Below are 19,768 nucleotides of genomic sequence, written 5' to 3' on the forward strand. Positions count from 1 at the left end.
GTCTATAGTAGCAATTTTTACTTTCAGTCTGTTTACAGTGATAAAAGTGAGCCTCTGTGTCATACGGATTCAGCTTTCCTCATTTTAATCAGATGCCCATCAAATGCAGGCAAGGTGTAACAGATATTCATAACAAAAAGGCAATAATCTAAGACTTTGAATTACTTTAACAGTTCCAAATGCTCTCTGGAAAACAGGAATGCAACTGGAATAATAATTGAAGCCTGATTCATCACATCTATATTACTGACAGGGAAAAATGTTCTAGAAAACGGCATCCAAGGATATAAGTATGAATGCATGCCTCTGTGTGTGTATATATTGAGAATGGGGAAGTATGAATCTTGTAAAAAGCTTTTTGATTCCTTTAAGAAAAAGCTGATACATATCAAACTGCATGCAAACTTAGACAAAATAAGTGTAAGACAGACACTAGACTGTAATGTTGTGAGTCTTGCAATGCAGGATGTAATTGCCACACTACATTTTCCTAAATCAAGATTTTCAATATCAGTAGTATTTTGTGATATGAATAAACTTTTACTAAAGAAGACAAAGTCTGTCAACTACGAGGCTAGTGACTGTGCCATCTGTGACCCTGCCTTCCTTGTTGCAGACCACATATTAATGTTATACCTGAAATATATATTTCAGCATTAATATATGCTTAAATCACTCTGAGCCCTCCTCAGAGGAATATTAAACAAACAGACAATCTGTTAACATAACATTTATCAGCACACTCACTGGCAGAAACAGTCTCAGAGATTTTGAATAAATCACAAAGTTGTTTCCATCTCCTCATTTTTCAGAAGACAACCCACTTAGACAACTGTCTTTCGTGATCAGCGGTAAAACTTTTATAAATGTCTTATAATGCCAGATTAATAACAGGACTTACATGTTCCAGTAAAGCTCTACAGTGTGATCAATTTGGTATTTATTATTTATAAATATTTTATGGTATTTATATTTAGTCACTATGTAAGTGACTACTAAGCTGTGTCTGTTCTGGACAAAGCTGAAAGAGTTTGGAGCTGTTCCATCATCCAGTATTATAGTAATTTCCATCTTTTGAATGTCTCAAATGGAATAAAACTGTCCAGTCATGCTATGCAACAATATTTTCCCAAATGTGTAGCAACTCTTTTGGAGAACTGTTAATTTATATTCTCCATATGAAAGTGGTTTTCCAGAGGGAGGAAGTTGGAAAGGGCTGGAGGGGAAGGAAAAGAATCTTGTCCAAATATTTCACAGTTCACTCAAAACCTATTTAAATGCTGAGTCCCTGTCAGCTTTTGTGATTTTATTGCAGCCCTTGTTTCAGAACAGATGCTGTTCCAATCCTCGCAGAAGTCTCTACTGGTTGATATCTCTTTTTGCACAGTATGCTATACTAATTTAGATCCCTCCCCCAGCATAACTTTTCTGTGTGTAAGACACTCACAGTTAAAAGTTTCCATTTCTGCCTCTGGGAATAAACGCTATCCAGTTCCTAAAAAAATACTGTTAAGGTTTGATGTAAGGAAACAACCAACCAAAGGTTGAACCTCTTTTAAATCTTGCTAGCAAGGCAGCCCAAACCCTCTTAATGATTTGTGTTGCTCAAAACTTGGAAGTCAAAAGTCCTGACCGTCCACAATGGTGCTGTTTTCAGTGATGTCCAATGATAGGACAAGGGGCAATGTATACAAACTGGAACATAAGAGGATCCAGAGAAACTCTAGGTGGTCCTGCTCTGGCAGGGGGGGTTGGACTAGATGCGCTTTCGAGGTCCCTTCCAACTCTTAAGATTCTGTGATTCTGTGTCCTAGAACTCTGAAGTGCTAAGGAAGTAGAACGCATTTTTGTGGTGTCTTCTGAGCCTATTTTCCAACCCTACCTAGAGTCCAGAGCAGTACAGAAACATTTCTACCTTTCTGAAATTAGGCAGCTGTAGATCAAACATTGTGCATACATACATACAAACACTGTGCTTTATAGGGAATTGGTGGTTGGTCACTGATACGCAAAGCTAACCTTTAATTATTAGTCTTCAAATGTTTCAGAGTCATTTAAATTGCAATTCTACAGGGAAAAGAAGATGGAAGTGTGAAATAAAGAGTCTATGGGCCTGATTCATGAAAAGGTTACAGATCATTTACATAGGAAATAAATGCATGAAAATCCTTTACAGTGTGCCTATGTGATTTATTAAATTCTTTTTCCCAGTGTAATTGGTTAACTGTACTTGAAAGGTGTAGATTCCCAGAGATGAGACAAAAAGGCTGAAGAAAATGAGGTAGAACACCATAGCTTGCTCAAGATTTGTGCTCAGCAGACAGACAAAAAGGTAACTATGCTGAACACAGAAAACATTTTTTATGTTCAGTAGCCTGTTTACAGAGTGCTCATTGATGATAAGCTTATGAGCTCTCGAAGTTTTCCTCTGCTGGAACAGGAAGCACTATTACATTGGAACAGGAAAAATGAAGTGATGTTAGGGCTTTTTTGTTTTGTTGGTGGTATTTTTACAGTAACCTCAGTATACTAAAAACCTGAGGGTAGCACAATTGTAATGCTGAACTCCATAGTCAAAGGAAGGTCCAACAAAGCTAAACAGTATGACCAAAAATATTTTCTTATACTTACTGTTCTTTTTTCAGTGTCTTTTTTCATCTGTCATAAATGCATATATGTCGGGCAGCTTTACCAAGGGGTAAGTAGAGATTTCCTGTCTCACTGTCCTGTAATGCCCTGTGGAGAGTAAGTAATAGTCACTTGCTTAACTTGCTCTGCCTTTCCATTCAAATTTGAACTCTGTTTTCTGTAGGCCGCCAAAATGCTTGTTGGTTGTGCCTTACAGGTTAAGGTTTAGGATCAGAGACCACCATTGGTCAGGAAGGGATAGTTTCATTTTTTATATGGAGGGAACTTCCTCCCAAGAGCTTCTAAGTGTAGCTTACAGTAAACAAAATCACATCATAAGAAGACCGAAGAGTAGAACCAGGAGTATGTCCTGAATTTCCAAATGAGATCCTGCAGCTAGTTACAAATAACTAATACTTTAAGTGGTAATTTCCTTACTCACATTACAGAAAAAAAAAAAAAGTTTAATATCACATTAGAGAGAACTTTCTGTCACAAGGTAGATTTGGAGCAGAAAGCCACTGAAGAACAGGGTTGGAAAGAGTACCAGACCTTATCAAAATGTCTGTGAGACTGGAACTTCTTTTAACTATCCATGAGTGAAAATTCAGATGGCCAAGAAAAATGTAGACAGATGGCTAAAGAAAATGTAAGAGAAAAGGAGAAAGGAAAAGAAGAACTGGAAATACAAGAAGTTATTTGATAAATGGATAACAAAGAGAAGAGACTCTGGAAAGTTTCTTTATTCGAGAAGAAAGGAAAACAGGAAGTCACTGGAGAAGGAGAGAGAGAAAGAATGCAAAGATCTCCCAACATCTCTGGCTTCTAAAGTCACTGTGAAACTCTACGGGAGCTGGCAAGGCAAAATATTTCAGCCAATATGGAGAAGAACAGAGATGTTGCATTAATCTATATTAACATGGGTTGTGCTGACATCCAAATGAAGAGGATAAACTGAATGAACTCTGTTTGGACTGAAGGGTGCATAGGCTGTGAAGGACAATCAAATCTGGATGAATCCTTGGATATGTTGGAGAAATTGAACAACCAGTATGTATGAAAAACATGACAGAGTGAGCTGAGGTATGTGGGCTGAGCTGGCAAGGAGATAGAATGAATTTATGCACATATCAAAAAAATAGTTTGGTTGTATGTATTATTTAGAAGATGAAAAGGGAACTTTACCATTGCTTTGCTTAGCAACAGCAACATAAAACAAGTACTCATCTGGGACTGTCAATTGCTCATTAAAATATTAAGGGAATAGAGCTTAGCAGAGCTCTGAGCCTGAAGAGCTGCCAAAACCAGCTTCTCTATACTCAAGGATGGAGACAGTTTCTCCTTTTTTCTTTTCTCTTTTAGCTCTTATTGTCATCGGTCTTGAAGCTGACTGCTTCCTACCATTAGTTTCCACTAGCTACTTCTCTTGTGACTCAAGTAAAGAGGCCTGGGGCAACACATTCCAAGGCTTCTTAAGCAATTAATGCAGAATAATGATCATCCCAGAAGACCTGTTGTAATAAGTTTATTTTCCTCAGGTCCTTATGTAGTCAAAGCAATGCAAATGCTGTGGATCTTCTAGGTTAGTTTGTTACTGGGCACAAGTAGAACTCCGCTGCTTGCATTTATGCTAGAGGTTTCATGACAGACTGCTAAGATTGCATATGCTTTAAAATGAGACACTTTAAAAAGAAAAAGGTATATATGATCAGGTGATCTTCAATTATGAAACAACTTTTGGAATAACTTTATGAGATGCATGTGGCAAATATTATGCACTTTCCAGAGCTGGGAAATTGCCATCTAGAGGCTAAGTGGCTTGCCTGCGGTCAGACAGTGTTTACAAGCTCTCGGCTGTAAACTGTCCCAATCCCCATTTTAACCACAAGGCTTGGTTGTCTTTCAATGAGGTTAATAAATAATTGTATGCTATTGCAGTAGTCATCAACACTTGATAAGCTGTTTCCTTGAGAACTTAAGGTTAACTGCAAATAACATTTGTTCTGTACTGTTAAATAAATTTGGCTTATGTATTGCAAACTGTGTCAGACATTGCTGTGTCAGCCTGGTGATGAGACCCATTTGATATCTATTACTGTGAAACTAAAAAGTAGTGATTATTATACAGAGAGGTGTTTCTAGATATCAAAAAATATATCGGAAGGACATCTGAAGTTCCTCAGAGATACCAGGGCCTGCATAATTATCTTACGCTTAGGACTGTAAATGCTGCCAACTTCACTTTCATTAATGTATACTTTTTTTTTTTTTTTAATGTAGCAACAGGATATCTGTCTTTATTCATCAACAGCGGGGAAGAGCTGATGAGTGTCTCTTTATCCAAAACCAGACGAAGGGTTATCAAATTCTATGTTTTATTGTTTTTTAATGAGCTAGCATCATACTGTAATGACTTGTACTACATAAGCTACATGTCAGTGCAAGATGACTAATTTCCAGGTTAATTAATTTTTTTTAAAAAGGAGAGAGGCATAAATTGCAACTCAGATTCTCTCTTTCCCTTTGATTCATTGCAAGTAGGAAGAGTTCTGCCCTAGGAGTGAGAAGCATAGGATTGGGTGAAGATGAGGTCTTCAGCGCAAGCTAAGTGGTCGCTAGGTACCTACATCCTTTATTGGGGCTGTTTAGAGCTGGCTGTTAGAAAAATGAAAAGAATTTAAAAGAAAAAGCAAAACCAAAGGAAATATCTCAGCAAAAATATCTGGGTGAAAATTTCTTTCTGTGTTAGTGTTGACGCAAGCCTGAATGAATGAATGAAGCCTCATCCTGAATTGTCACTGAACACATGAAGGAAAAGATGGTTATCAAGGGGAGTTAACATGAATTCACCAAGGGGAAATCCTGTCTGACCAACCTCGTAGACTTCTACGAGGGCATAACTGCCTGGCTAGATGAGGGGAGAGCAGCAGACATCATCTACCTTGACTTCAGCAAGACTTTTGACACCGTCTCCTGTAACATTCTCATCAGAAAGCTCAGGCAGTGTGGCTTCAATGAGTGGACGGTGAGATAAATCGAGAGATGGCTGAATGACAGAACCCAAAGGATGGTGATCAATGGCACAGAATCGTGTTAGAGGCCTGTGGCCAGTGGAGTTCCACAGGGATCGGTTCTGGGGCCAGTCTTGTTCAACATCTTTATCAACGACCTGGATGTGGGGACAGAATGTACCCTCAGCAAGTTCACTGATGACACCAAATTCTGGCTGATTCCCCAGAAGGCTGTGCTGCCATTCAGCGGTATCTCGACCGACTTGAGAGTTGGGCAGAGAGGAACCTCATGAGGTTCAACAAGAGCAAGTGCAGAGTCTTGCATCTCGGAAGGAACAACCCCACGCATCAGTACAGGCTGGGGTTTGACCTGCTGGAGAGCAGCTCTGCAGAGAGAGATCTGAGAGTCCTGGTTGATAACAAACTAACCGTGAGCCAGCAAATGTGAAGAAAAGGAAGAGTGAGAGCTTTGATAAGGTAAAAAACTAGTTTTCTGCATTTTTAATGAAATTGTTAATGTTTTTTTAATGAAATTCTGTTTATGTGGCTATGGTGTGTTGACCTTGGCCAGCAGCTCACACATTCTCCACCTGCCCCAGTGGGATGGGAGAGAGAATAGAAGAAACGAGTGAGAAAAAACATAGGTCAAGATAAAAACAGTTTAATAGGTGAAGAAAAAAAGATGTGATGTCAAATGATGCAAAAGCAGCTACTCACCACCTCCCACAGGCAGACTGATGCTGAGCCAATCTCCCATCGGTTGCCACCTTGGAAGACTTCTTCCCCTTCTACCTCAGTTTTTATTGCTGCATACAGTGCCATATGGCATAGATCATCCCTTTGGCCACTGCAGGTCATCTGTCTTGGTTGTGTCCCCTCTTGGCTTCTTGCCACCCTCAGACTACTTGCTGGGGTTGCAGAGTAGGAAAAGAGAAAGCCTTGATGCTCTGCAAGATCTGTTCAGCAGCAGCCAAAACGCTGGTGTGTTGTCAACACTGTTTTAGCCACAGAGCAAAAAAGCAGCATCACATGGACTGCTATTAACAATGCAACTCCCAGTTAATCCCAGCCAGATCCAGTACAGTTGCTATGGTGGACCTGTTTTCTTATGAATTCTGAGTATGACTGGTACCACAGTAAAAGAGAGAAAAAGGAAAGCATGAAAATGCTGCTTTTAAAATGTGGCTGTTTCCAGTCTAGTGCATTCTTTCATAGATGACTGTCATTGCTTGTCTTCTATATATAAGGTAAGGAAGAGTAAGAACTTTGATAAGGTAAAAAACTAGTTTTCTGCATTTTCTGTATTTCTTTTGTCACTCTCTTTTAATTTATTTGCCATGGCTGCCTTTCTTCTTTTTCCTAAAACCTCATTTTTCTATTTATCTGCTTAAAGGCACTATTTTCTATTTCTGATACATTCTCTTCTTCAAGTTATCTAGATCTGGTTAACCAGCAGATTTTGGTATGGCTCTCCTCCAGTTTTGGAGCCAGCATGGTCCCCTTGGTCTGCATCATGTGCAGAGGCTGAATGCTCCGCTGCTTTGGAGAGGCAGAATTTCTCTAAAACCATCTGTTTGTCTCCTAGCCCCAGAAATAAAAGCTTTCAGTGTCCTAAAACCAGTATCATAAAATACTTTCCAGTATCATAAAAGCGATACAAAGTGTAGCCTCTTAGAAAATACTAGAGATGTCTTGCACCCTTCATTTTCTCTGCTGAAGCAAACTAAGGTGCTTGCTGACATTAACTTTGGCCCTAGCTGGTCAAAGTGTAGAAGCACACATCTAAACATCTCACTAATATCATGAAAGTGTATGGTAAGTGGTATCTAGCAACAGGACAAGGGGTAATGGGATGAAGCTGGAACACAAAACATTCCATTTAAACATAAGAAAAAAATATTTCACTGTGAGGGTGACGGAGCAGTGGCACAGGCTGCCCAGACGAGTTGTGGAGTTTCCTTCCTTGGAGGCCTTCAAGACACATGTTCCTATGCAACCTGATGGACCTGCTTCTGCAGGGGGGGTGGACTAGATGGTCTCTAAAGGTCCCTTCCAAACCTACCATTTTGTGATTCTATGAAGCCAAAATGTGGGCAGATCTTTTCTGAACTGTTTTGTGAGTAGCAAGGATTTTGATCATGCACATGTTGGGAAAGAAAGCTGAAATTTCACCTTGTAAGTTGAGTTCCTTGCTGCCAGCCGGTTCTCTGCTTTCTTGTAATCTTTACTTCCAGCAAAATTATTCAAATAGTTTTGAAACAGCCATGCAGCTTTGAGTCTCCTCAGCATACAAGATTGCTTCTTGAATTCCCAGTAGGGCTGGGAGAGGGGGCTTAACACACAGAGCACAAAGATAATACAAATTACTACAGCCACCTCTTCTGCTGGATGTTGGAGAAATGCAGTGGAAATACTTTGTTGTTCTATGACAATGCAGATGCTCTCTATAATAATATCTCCCTATTATATCAAAGGCTCCAGCCTTCAACTGATTTAAATCTTTAATTTGTCTGTTCTGTTCTGCCCTCTCCCATTCCTCCTGCTAGGAGTCAAATCCTAACCTCACCCATCACACAGAGGTGAAATCTCAGAAAAAGGACAGCTGAAAGAAAAGTATGAGCGAGCTGACATTCCTGTTTCTCTAAGAAATTAATGCATCATGTATAAATAATTATTTTTGTGTAGTTCCAGTCTGCATGAACAAAAGAAAGAAAATAAGGAAAGCTCTTAGGAAAATGCATCTATATTAAAAAAAATACACCTTTAATAAAGTGTTATCTAATAGAATTACTTTTTTGTCTTCAGTGTTGAAATTCACTCACAAAAATGGTCTAATCAAAGACCTGATTTTTAAAAAGGTGGATTTGGAGGGGTGGGGAGGTTGCTATCCATTTCTTTTTAGAGGAAAGCACAAAAGACATCTGTTTTGTCTGTCTGTAATTCCTGAGCTAGGGCAGATTTCAGAAAGAAAGAAAGAAAGAAAGAGAAAGAAAGAAAGAGAAAAAGAAAAAGACCTGTGGCTTGTTTTTATGTGAAAATTTTTATAAAGTTTAAGATTTGACTAATGGAGTCCATATTGAACTCTACACATAGGTGACTGAGTGAAAACTTTGGTAACTCTAAATTCTCTGTCCCACTGGAGCTACAAGGTAACCAGCGTCATCCCTGCTCTTATGTTTTATTAACAGATTTTTATGGTGAATCTCTTACACTTTGCCATCTTATGAGGTAGAATCAGAAAACCATACAGTGTTTTGGCTTGGCAGTGACTTTTAAAGATCATCTGGTCCAACCACCTGCTATGGGCCGGGACATCTTTCATTAGATCACGTTGCTTAAAGCCCTGTCCAACCTAGGCTTGCACACTTACAATGACGGAGCATCCACAGCTTCTCTGGACAACCTGTTCCAGTGCCTCATCCACCCTCAGTATTAGATATTTCTTCATTACGTTCAATCTAAATCTACCCTTTTAGATTCAAAATTGTTGCCCCTTGTCCTGTCACTATGGGCCTTGGTAAAAACTCTTGTATGCCCTCCTTTACGTACTGAAAGGCCATAAGGCCTCTCCAGAGCTCTCTCTTCTCTGATTGAACCCTAACTCTCTTAGCCTTTTGTCATCAGAAAAGTGTTCCTGCCCCTTGACTTCCTCTGGACCGAATCTAAGAGGTCCCTGCATTTTTTGTGCTGGGGACTTATGAGGAAAGGCTGTGGGGACCCAGGCTGTTTATTCTAGAAAAGAGGAGACTGCAGGGTGATCTCATTAATAGTTACAAATATCTAAATGTGTCAGGAGGTTGTCACATCACTTTTTTCTGTTGTATCTAGTGAGAGGACAAGGGGTAATGGGATGAAGCTGGAACACAAAAAGTTCCATTTAAACAAAAGGAAGAACTACTTCACCGTGAGGGTGATGGAGCCCTGGCACAGGCTGTCCAGGGAGGGTATGGAGTCTTCTCTGGATGTTTTCAAAACCCACCTGGATGTGTTCCTGTGCAACCTGATCTAGGTGGACCTGCTTTAGCACACAGGGTGGGCTAGATGATCTGTAGAGGTCCCTTCCAATCTCCACCATTCTGTCATTCTGTGTTGTAGGCGTCCGGAAGATCTCGGGTTGTAACACGAGAGGTGGAGGGTACAGAAGAGGTGGGCACAGGGTGGAGTGAAAGGAGGTGCTTGTGTTAGCAGATAAAAACACATGGTGTAAACAATTAGTTGGAATAAAGCATCATCCATACTGTGTATTGTAGTGATCTTGTCCCCTCAGCGGGGGTGGGCTGAGTGATCCGTGCGGGCAGCCTGCTGATGTTGCCAGTAGCGGACTGGACACAGAACTCAAGTGTAAATGGTTTCTGTCTTTTTCTGGATGTTTTCAGCGTTTCTCTGAGGTAACCTCAGACAAGTTGCACTCGCTGAGGGGGCTGAGGTTGCTGCAGGGACTCCTGTCTGTCCAGTCCATGAACTCCTGCACCTCTTTGGCCCCTTTCTCTTGCAGAGGAAGCAAAACTGCAAAATTGCTACTTTTGTGTGAACATGTTATTAAGAGTCTTTTTAGACTTCACAGGGAAATGTCTATTCCCCCATTCTCTTCCAGGCACCACTTCCCAGTGTTTTGGGCCACCAGGTTTAGCCTCACGATGCATTTATCACCCAACAAGATAACTGCCAGCCTCAGTGGCAAACCCTGCCAACACCAGCACTTGGGTCATTTGCTTTTAGGATGCTGAATAAGGCCAAGTGCCAGGTCCTGCACTGTGACCACAGCTACCCCCAGCAGTGCTACAGGCTTGGGGAGAAGTGACTGGAAAGCTGCCAGGCAGAGAGGTACCTAGGAGTGTTGATTGACAGACAGCTGAACATGAGCCAGCAGTGTGCCCAGGTGGCAAAGAAGGCCAATGGCATCCTGCCCTGTATCAGGAACAGCATTGTCAGCAGGAGCAGAGAGGTAATCGTTCCCCTGTATTCAGCTTTGGTGAGGCCACACCTTGAATACTGTGTGCAGTTTTGGGCCCCTCTCTACAAGGACACTGAGGTGCTGGACAGGATCCAGAGGCGGGCTACTAAGCCAGGAAAGGATTTGGAGCACGTCTGCTATGAGGAACAGCTGAGGGATCTGGGGCTCTTTAGCCTGGAGAAAAGAAGGCTCAGGGGAGACCTTATCACTCTCTACAACTAGCTTAGAAATGAGAATCAGTGGGTTTTTTTTATACTGAGTCTGTACCTGAAATAGTAAAGACTGTGAAAACAAGCACATAAAAGCGAAATCATTTGCTTGCTTTTCCTTCTCTAATTAGGCACTGGTCCTTTATGCATGTTAAAAATCAAGATATGAAGAGGAATTTCCTTACTGAAAGGGTTGTCAGGCATTGAAACGGGCTGCCCAGGGAGGTAGTGGAGTCACTGTCCATGGAAGTATTTAAGAGATGGTTGGATGTTGTACTTAGGGAAATGGTCTAGTGGTTGATAGGGTTGGGACAAAGGCTGGACTCGATGATCTTAAAGGTCTCTTCCAGTTGAAACGATTCGATTATTCTGTCCGTTATTCGTAGATATTAACGTGCCACCAGTGGCTAATAATTCACAGTACAGCCAGCGGACATTCTGTGCCTGGCACGAAATAAAGACGAGGGCCTTGGCAGCTTCGGCCCGCCCCAGTGTGGCCGCTCTGAGCAGCGGAAGGAGGGGCCGCATTGCGCGGGGGAACGGAAAGCTCCGGCCTGGGTTTCCCGGAGTCGCGGCACCTCGGTGCCATCCGGGAAGAAGCGCTTCGGCGGCAGCAGCCCTGGGAGGGATGAGGAAGGTGCAGGTGTTGTAGTTGTTTTTTTAGGTCGCTGCCTCGTTCAGCCCCGGTGTCCGCCTGCCGCCCCTCGCCTCCGCCGGCCGTCAGCGCCACTGCGGGCCCCGCCACGACCCCGGGGCATCGTGGGGCGCGGGGGCCGGCGGCGCGGCCCTGGCAGGGCGCCCGCTCCCCGCGGTGGAAGCCACCCGCGGCTGTCAGCCTGTCCGCGGTCTGCTTCTGTAAGAACCGGCTCACTCATTGCTTTTACTTGAGTTTGAGTGTGTCCTGCTGAGGGGGTGTGTGTGCAGAGGGCGGGCGGGTGGTGTCAGTCTCGGAGGTCTCGGGACCGTTCAGCAGAACTTGGGTGTGTTCTTAAACCAGCCCTGCTTCGCCGTCATATCACTTTTCTTTTGTGTTGCCTCACAATATGTTTTGAAATATGCGTGGATAATAAGGGAGGAATGAGAGGTGTTAGCTTTGAGGGGCGATCTCCCTGCACAGTTTATTTGTGGAAAAATTTCAAAACTGTAAGGACAATAATTTACTCAAAACCTCTCTGCTACAATTTGAAACCATTTCTAGGCATAATTGTCTTATGGAACAGCTTATTTCCATTTTCTTTAAAGTTGTCTCTTATGTTTGGCTTCATTAGTTTTTTGTTGTTGTTGTTCTTTCAATTAGGTTTTTCTTTTTTAACTTAAACATTGCCAGTTACTTTAATCTTTTCTGTGTGTTACACATTTAAGCTTTGATCATTCTTCATGCTGTTCTCTGAATTCATTCATGTGGTTAGTTCATGTGGTTGCCTCAATTTGAAGGATGTCATTCAAAACTGGATAGAGTACTCAGCTGAATTCTAAACAGTAGTGAGTAGCATGGAAGGTTCATGTGCTGTCAAAGCTTTGCTTCTGTTTACGTGTCCTCCTATGGATGGCACGCTGTTGGCATATTCAGTTTCTGTTCCAGCAAGACTCCAGGTCTTTCTGCACAGCTATAACCCAGTAAGTTGTTCCCCTTCCAGGTGATTATTCTTGAAGATCTTGCATTTCTTCTTATTAAGATGCCCTTCCCGTTTTATTCAGTGTTTTTTTGTGTTTTGAGTTTGTTTTTAAAAACCTCCAGCTCTCAGGTTGGTAAAGACTGGATTCAAATTCAGAATTTCTTCTATCAGGTTTCCATTTTGTTGCAGCTTGCTGCTATCTGTAATATTAAAAAACCCATAATTTTACGTAGTCATTAAATAATACTAGACTTAGGAAGGTCCTCTGAAGACCTTTGATGGCTTACATCTTTATTCTGTTTTTCTGCATGACCTTGCAGTGTCAATTTAATATTAAATGGGACCTCTGCCACAAACTAAATCTTTATCACATAGGGATGTATGTTGTCTGACTTTAATTAGGACAAACTTATGTACTTGTAAGACTGGTGGGAGATGATATTCCAAGCTTGTGTTTTGTTGTTTGATCTTTAGCAGAAGCATGTTTATTCCTTAAACATGCAAACCACACAGCACCCTGAAATAGATGTGGAGAAGGCTGTCTTTAGTAAATAGGATTTGAAAATATATTTGGGCCCCACAGTAATGGCCATCTCAGCTCCTTTATCCTTCCCTGCATCCCCTAACTTTACCTCCCCTGAGCTTTTAGTCTTTCACAGGGCAAGAAGACCACAGCAAGCAGCTCTCTTCTGCTTTTGACATCTTGTACTACAGAGCATTTTCCTCATTCACTAGATAGAATCCTTGAAAAATTTATAAGCTAAATAAAAAATCCCTTGTGTAATATGCCAGAGCTGTCTCTTACTTCGGACTTTTTTTCTTTGCTTGTCACGATACCATTTGAGCATTTTCCTGATGTGTAAATTACATCTGTATGACAGTTTGTTAACTAAAATTCTTCAGTCTTTCACAAGAAACCTTTCTTGAGAGGTTTTCCTTCCCTGCGAAGGGAGGCTGCCTTGAGCTGTACAGAAACTTTTGACATAGCACAGAAACTTTTCTCCTTTTCTCAGCCTACCTGTCTCTAGCTTCATGGTTGTACAAACTAGAAAGCATTTGATGTCACACACTTACTGTCTTTAAACTCCCAGCTTTCACAGGATGTGACAACAACTGGGAGGAAAAGGGAGTCTCCTAAGAGATTTGTGTTTTCTTGCATTGTCTGAAAAGACTGAAACTAAGTAACTGCTAAAATTCTTCAGGAAAAAGAGACTAGGGAAGGAAAAGTTGACTTTTCCAACTGCTTCACAACATTGATAAATCTATTTTGATAAAACTATTTCAGTGAGATTAGGTAACTCGTTGGTGTCGTGACAACTGCATCTGAAGTGTACATCCAAATGTATTTAAGGCCCACAATTATATTGGAATATATCAGTTGGAGGTGGAATGATCCTACCAGATGACCAGCTTTCTTTACATTAAGCTGAAGGAAAAATCTCAATTCACCAGTTATTTTCAGTCTTTTGTGCATGTCTTGAATCTCATTGTAATTTGCTTTAAATTGCAGCAGACTTATTCTTTGCAATGCCTTTCAATACACTTTTGAGGTATTTCTGAATTTCTAAAAACTAGAGATATTAACTCTTTGTGAAGAGACAGAGCATTTGGAGATGCTGAATAAATGAAATTTTTATTCTGCTGGTATGTAGAATGAATATACAGCTAAAATACTACAAATTATAATTAGTAGAAATGTCTTGTGCATCTCAAAGTTATTACAAGCACTAATTCTGCTGTTGCTTTAAAGTTTACTCTCCCCATACCCCCTCTCATTTTTATTTTTTTTAATAAGGGAACATGGGTGACACCATAGAAGTATTTTTGTTCTGTTAGTTGTATTACTCTTCTGGATTGGAATACTTAATGTGTCTTAGATGCTGCAATGTAGGAAAATGTGACCAATTTAAATTACTCCAGAGGCGATTAATAAGACGAGTCAGTTTGTTGGGGTTTTTTGTTTGTTTTTTTTTTCTAATGTACTTAAAAGCAATAGTTTACAAAAACCCCAGAATTTTCGTAGGTTAAGAAAAAAATTAAAAAGAGGAGAGAAAAGAGACTGAATACATAAAGTTGTGGCAGAGAACACTTTTAAGTCGCTTTCCAGATTTCCAAGGGAAAGGACAATCAAAATTAATTTGTAGTAAAGAAAGGCTCAGCTGAGCACAAGGAAGAGCATTGTGAGAGGGCGATGCATTGAAGCAGGAGCCCTGCTGAGACTGAGGAACCTCTTTCAGCAAAAGTTAAGACTACTTTGGAAGCTGTCTGGATATGTACTGGCCTCACAGTAGAAGGCTTGGAGTAAAAGTTGGCTTGAGCTGTTTTCTAGCAGTTCTGTGAATATTTTGATAGCTTTTAATGCACTTAGATACTTGTGAAGCTATTGTTTCTGGTTTGTAAGTCATTGTGCCGTAGCTGAGACACAGCAGCTTGCCCAAGTGTGTTTTATGTGTTGAAAATTCAAAGAAGAAAACTATTTCATTATTTTAGTTTGGACTAAAACATTCAATATGATGAATGATGATAAAGACCTTTATATTTATGATGACTTCAGGGTATATGCACAGTTAGGAGGCACAACTCTAGTATCAGTCCAGCTCTGCACTGAGACAGCGCACATAGCCTGTGTTCATCTCTGTTTTGGGGGTTTATAATCATTCTGGTCATAATTCATGGTTAGTGTGTTGCTCTTGCTGACTGGTTCTGGTGTTTGCAATTTTGAGATAAATCAAAAATTATTACGCTACTGGATACAGTTGATACACTGCAGAAATGTGAATAGTAGCTTTAAAAATACATTGAAAATAAGTATTTTTAATTCTCATTAACACTGCATTAATTTATTTTTTTGTGATGAAGCCCAAGAATCCCTAGTTTTTCTCTTTTGCTCATCTTCATAAATGTTATGTCTTGGAGTTAGAATTACTGCTGTAGGGAGAAGTTTATTACTATAAATTCCTGCGCTTTTTTTTAAGAATATGCTTTATTTGTAAATAACACAAAATACAATGTAGCTGAACTGTATGTTATTTGGAAGTATAACTGTTCACAGCACACTTCACAAACTGCTTTGTTTATTCTGGAAAGTAGTCTAATTTTTCTGTATCATGTAACACAACAAGTGGCAAGTCTGTTATGAGGAAAGCATTTTAAACTAAGTTAAATCCAGAGTATTCTAATTTAGGTGCTTTTGGTCTCATGTAGAAAAGGAGAAAAACTTTGGCAACAATGTATTAATATCAGCTAAAATAATATTCTATTTCTCATTTTAGGGATCTGTGGGATTTAAGAATATCTCTCCTAAGAAAATTTGCTGCTTTTACAGCCTTCCGTCCTAGTGTGCAATTGATGGTTTCACTTGAAATACCCATCCGAAGAAACTTAACAGCAGGCAAGCTGTAGTTGCTTTTTAAAAATGTTAAAAGTTCAGCACTGTGTAATAGCTGAAAAGATACCCAAGAAAAAGCCATACACTTGTGACATTTGCTATAAACAGTTTGAAACTCCATCAAAATTAGCTAGGCATTATCTGATACATACTGGTCAAAAGCCATTTGAATGTCATGTATGCCATAAAACATTTAGGCAGCTAGTCCACCTAGAGAGGCATCAGTTGACCCATAATCTGCCTTTTAAGTGTATTGTTTGTTGTAGAAACTTCAAAAACTTAATCACTTTCTTAAAACACCAGCAGCTTCATAATGAAAATTACCAGAATGATACCAAGCAAGCAGAGAACTGCGTGAATTCTGAGCAAAACAGGGCCACTTGTGGCATATTTCGATGTTCTGTGTGCTGGAAATCATTTCCAACTAAAGAGAGGTGGGTGCTGCATAGTTGTCTGAAGGCAGATCATCTATGTGGTGCTAGAAGGAGAAAAAAACCTCATGCTTGTGAATCGTGTAACAAGATCTTTCCATCAAGATCTAAGCTAGAAAGACACTTCCTTATTCACACTGGCCAGAAACCTTTCAAGTGTTCCTCATGTGGTAAATCTTTCAGACAGTCAACACACTTGAAAATCCATCAGCTCACACACACAGAAGAAAGGCCATTTCAGTGCGGCTTTTGTCAGAAGGGGTTTAAAATACAGAGCAAACTTGTGAAGCACAAACAGCTCCATGCCAGAAATAAGACTTTTCCCAATGTTGTATACAAAGCAAAGACTCCTAAATATCCCAGACCACATAACCTCTTGGAAGGAAAGAGGCATAATTTTGAGAATGCTGATACTTGCAAGTCACAGGAGAATGACCCACACAATGTTCACTCAATTTACATTGTACCCTTTCAGTGCCCAGCATGTGAGCAGTGTTTTGAAACAGAACAGGTTCTGAGTTTGCACAGATGTTATCTCAGAGATGGCAGAAGTTCAAACAACGGTACAACAGTGTGCAGCCGCACAGTCAGTGTGGGAAATAAGATCCTGATGAAGCTGAACCATACTGGAGGAAAGGCAACAGATTTTTCTCTGACTGACAGAAGAAAAATAGGTCACTTTAAAAGTCTTGGCCTGGTTACATCTAAAGATCAATGTACTGATCAGCATACTTCCACTAAACCTTTCAAGGATTGCCATAGCAAGCTTGACAGGCACAAGGCACTAAGTAATCAGATGAAAAGAACATTCGCTGTGCCATTACCTTGTCAAGAGCAGCTGCAACCTCATGACTTTGGAATTAATTTAAAAGGTATGCTTGCTGGTGAAAGCATGCTAAACATTGATGATTCACCAAATAATAAAGGTGATGATTTTTATGGTTCATCAGATGGTGGTTTCTTTGATAATCCAGAAGTACTTCAGCATGCTTTCTCAGCTTCTGCTAAAAATATACGTAATGGACACAAAGCATGTAAATGTGACAGATGTGAAAAAATCTTTCCGTCTTCATCCAAACTTCAAAGGCATTATCTTATACACACGGGACAGAAGCCCTTTGGCTGTAATGTTTGTGGGAAGACTTTTAGACAGTCAGCTCACTTAAAAAGACATCAGCTCACCCATACTGAAAAGAGACCCTACAAAAGCCCCGTTTGCCAGGCAGAATTTGAAAACCTGAACGAACTTTTAAATTATCAGGGAGATCACATTGAATTTAAGCCTTCTCAGCCTGTGAGTTATCCAGGTTATTCTCAAACACCTTTACAGACATCTGGCTTTCAAGAATTTGAGCTGATTCAGTCAAACAAAGCAGCTGAAATCAAAGTTGAAATCAACTCAGGAGACTCCGTTCTTGACACCAGAAGCAGAAACACACAGCCGTATTTGTGTGGTAAATTGTTGGAAGCAGAGCAAAGCTGTTACAGCTATTGGCAGGATTTTTCTGAAGGTACTGAAAAAAGTGAAGTTGTTAACAAATTGTACCAATGCAGTATCTGCTTTAAAACTTTCAAATCTCCTTCTAAGCTCGAAAGACATTACCTAATGCACGCTGGACAGAAGCCATTTGAATGTTTAGTTTGTGGTAAAAACTTCAGACAGGCCCCACATTTAAAAAGACATCACCTTATTCACTTTAAAGACAGCTTAAAGCCAAGTTCCACTGAGTGACAAGCAGAGAATGTATCATTTTTATCAAAACTGGATAATGTCTTATGAAATTATATATTAAAATTTTTGTTGCATAATTCTTAAAAGTCTTATGTTGGACCGAACAATGGACTAAAGGGGACTATCATGTTGTGGAGATGACCTGATGAAGAGTTAATTTTCTGTCTTCAGAAATGTCTCCTTGATATAATTTGTGATGAATGTGAGAAGGTGTTTAGAACAAAAAACCCCATGCAACAGAAAAGCCACTTTGCATTTATTTTCCTATATTAATTTTAAAATACATTCTTAGCCGCGATCTGCAGTGCTCCATGAATTGGATATTTTAAAGGTTACACCTCTTCCTGTATAGCATTTTATGCTTTATTGCTGTCCAGTGATAAAGTAAGAAAGTAAAGATAAAAAGGCTATTTCCAGAATACAGGTTCTTTTCCTTTCTTCTGGTTCCTTGTATCTTGCAACAAAGGACGCTTGCTGTAATCATTTCACACTTTAAAAAAAAAAAAAACAAAACCTCTTATTTTTAGGTAAAAGATTAAGAAAAAATGAAAAAGGGAAAGGGGAAAAGTTTAATGAGGAAAGATGTTGATGTGGCGTTATAGAACAATTAAGAGAAAAAATGTAACTGCTCTGTAATGTGCTTGGAGATATATGGATGATGAATTAGATCTTTTCCCCTTTTATATGATAAAATATAAGTATACAGTGCTAATATAGCAGGGTTTATAATCAATAATCCATTTTACCACTTCATTATCTCTGTTTTTTTGCATATCCTGTGCCTTTTCTAGCTTTTTTTTGGCCATTCCATACAATACAGGACTATTTTTTCTGCAAGAAAAGAGAACAAGAAGCTATCGTTAACATTACAAGTGGGTTTACCATCTGTGTCAGTCTCCTTTCCTCTAGTGTACATATTGCACCAGTAAAGGAAATGTTCTCCAAGATGTGATAACTCAGAGGAGCAATTTTGCTGGGAAGTCATGTTCTCATTCCATCAAATGTAAGAGCCAAAAGATTACTTTTAGCTCAAATTAAGTAATTCTGATTTTGTATTAATAGAATATGTAGTTACACTTTCTGGTAAGTAGACATCTTTGCCCATTGTGCCAGTGGGGTTGGCGAAAAGTGGAAAAGCAGTGGAGCTTTATTCAGTATGAACAAGAATGGAGTTTGGTTGGTTGTTTTTTTTTTTTTCCTCTGAATAAACTACCTTGTAGGATATTTTCCTTTGTTGTACAACTTCTGAATAGTTGAAACGTGGACTTCTTTATCCTATTTCTAGATGAACATATTTGTAAAATACATGGCATTCTTTTCACAATTTAAATAGATCCATATTTATTTAAGTAAAATGGTTTTGATATTTAAAAAAATAAGTGATTTATGTAGATTTGGCTGTGGTATAAATAAACTGAATGATGAAGGGAGGTTTTTTTTTCATACATGTTATTCTTTTTCATTTTCAGAGAGAGTAAAACCAGGAAAGATACTCAGAAACACTCTGTAGTTACTGTGATTTTTGTATGACAGATGAATTCAGTACATTAGTAATTACTGCTATATATTGAGATTTTTTTCTCCCTGGGTTATTTCATATTGGCAGACAGAATTCTGTATAAAATGTTTCGAAACTATATTGTAGAGCTCTTCTAAAATACTTGTAACAAACTATTTTATTTATATTGTACTTTTGTTGTATACTTGTATAGTACATAACATCCAATATGCATAAAAATTTAAGTCTACATATTAACTTTTCATGTTAAAACAATAGGTTTCAGATTTTTTTTTTTAGA

The 19,768-nt window shown here is 39.5% G+C and overlaps 2 protein-coding genes across 4 annotated transcripts in view; both read left to right on the plus strand.

Moving 5' to 3' along the window:
• The first annotated feature begins 11,392 nt into the window (after positions 1 to 11,392).
• Positions 11,393 to 19,632, plus strand: ZNF770 (zinc finger protein 770). 3 transcript variants are annotated; one of them, XR_009818864.1, is made up of 3 exons: positions 11,577 to 11,657; positions 15,691 to 18,972; positions 19,439 to 19,455. XR_009818864.1 is itself a non-coding variant. In XM_061997593.1 (2 exons), the coding sequence occupies exon 2, from the start codon at positions 15,834 to 15,836 to the stop codon at positions 17,967 to 17,969; it is 2,136 nt and encodes a 711-aa protein (XP_061853577.1). In that variant the 5' UTR covers positions 11,393 to 11,445; positions 15,691 to 15,833; the 3' UTR covers positions 17,970 to 19,632. The 3 variants fall into 3 exon arrangements, 2 of the variants coding, with proteins under 2 accessions (XP_061853577.1, XP_061853576.1); XM_061997593.1 differs by lacking the exon at positions 11,577 to 11,657 and adding an exon at positions 11,393 to 11,445 and having other exon boundaries at positions 15,691 to 19,632; XM_061997592.1 differs by lacking the exon at positions 11,577 to 11,657 and adding an exon at positions 11,393 to 11,439 and having other exon boundaries at positions 15,691 to 19,632.
• Positions 11,572 to 19,768, plus strand: part of AQR (aquarius intron-binding spliceosomal factor) — a 76,455-nt gene continuing 68,258 nt past the window's right edge. The window contains exon 1 of the mRNA XM_061997590.1: positions 11,572 to 11,657. The gene's annotated coding sequence lies outside the window, so the exon portion shown is untranslated. The remainder of the gene's footprint in view (positions 11,658 to 19,768) is intronic.

The sequence above is a fragment of the Colius striatus genome, chromosome 6, assembly GCF_028858725.1.
Source record: "Colius striatus isolate bColStr4 chromosome 6, bColStr4.1.hap1, whole genome shotgun sequence".
Taxonomy (NCBI): Eukaryota; Metazoa; Chordata; class Aves; order Coliiformes; family Coliidae; genus Colius; species Colius striatus.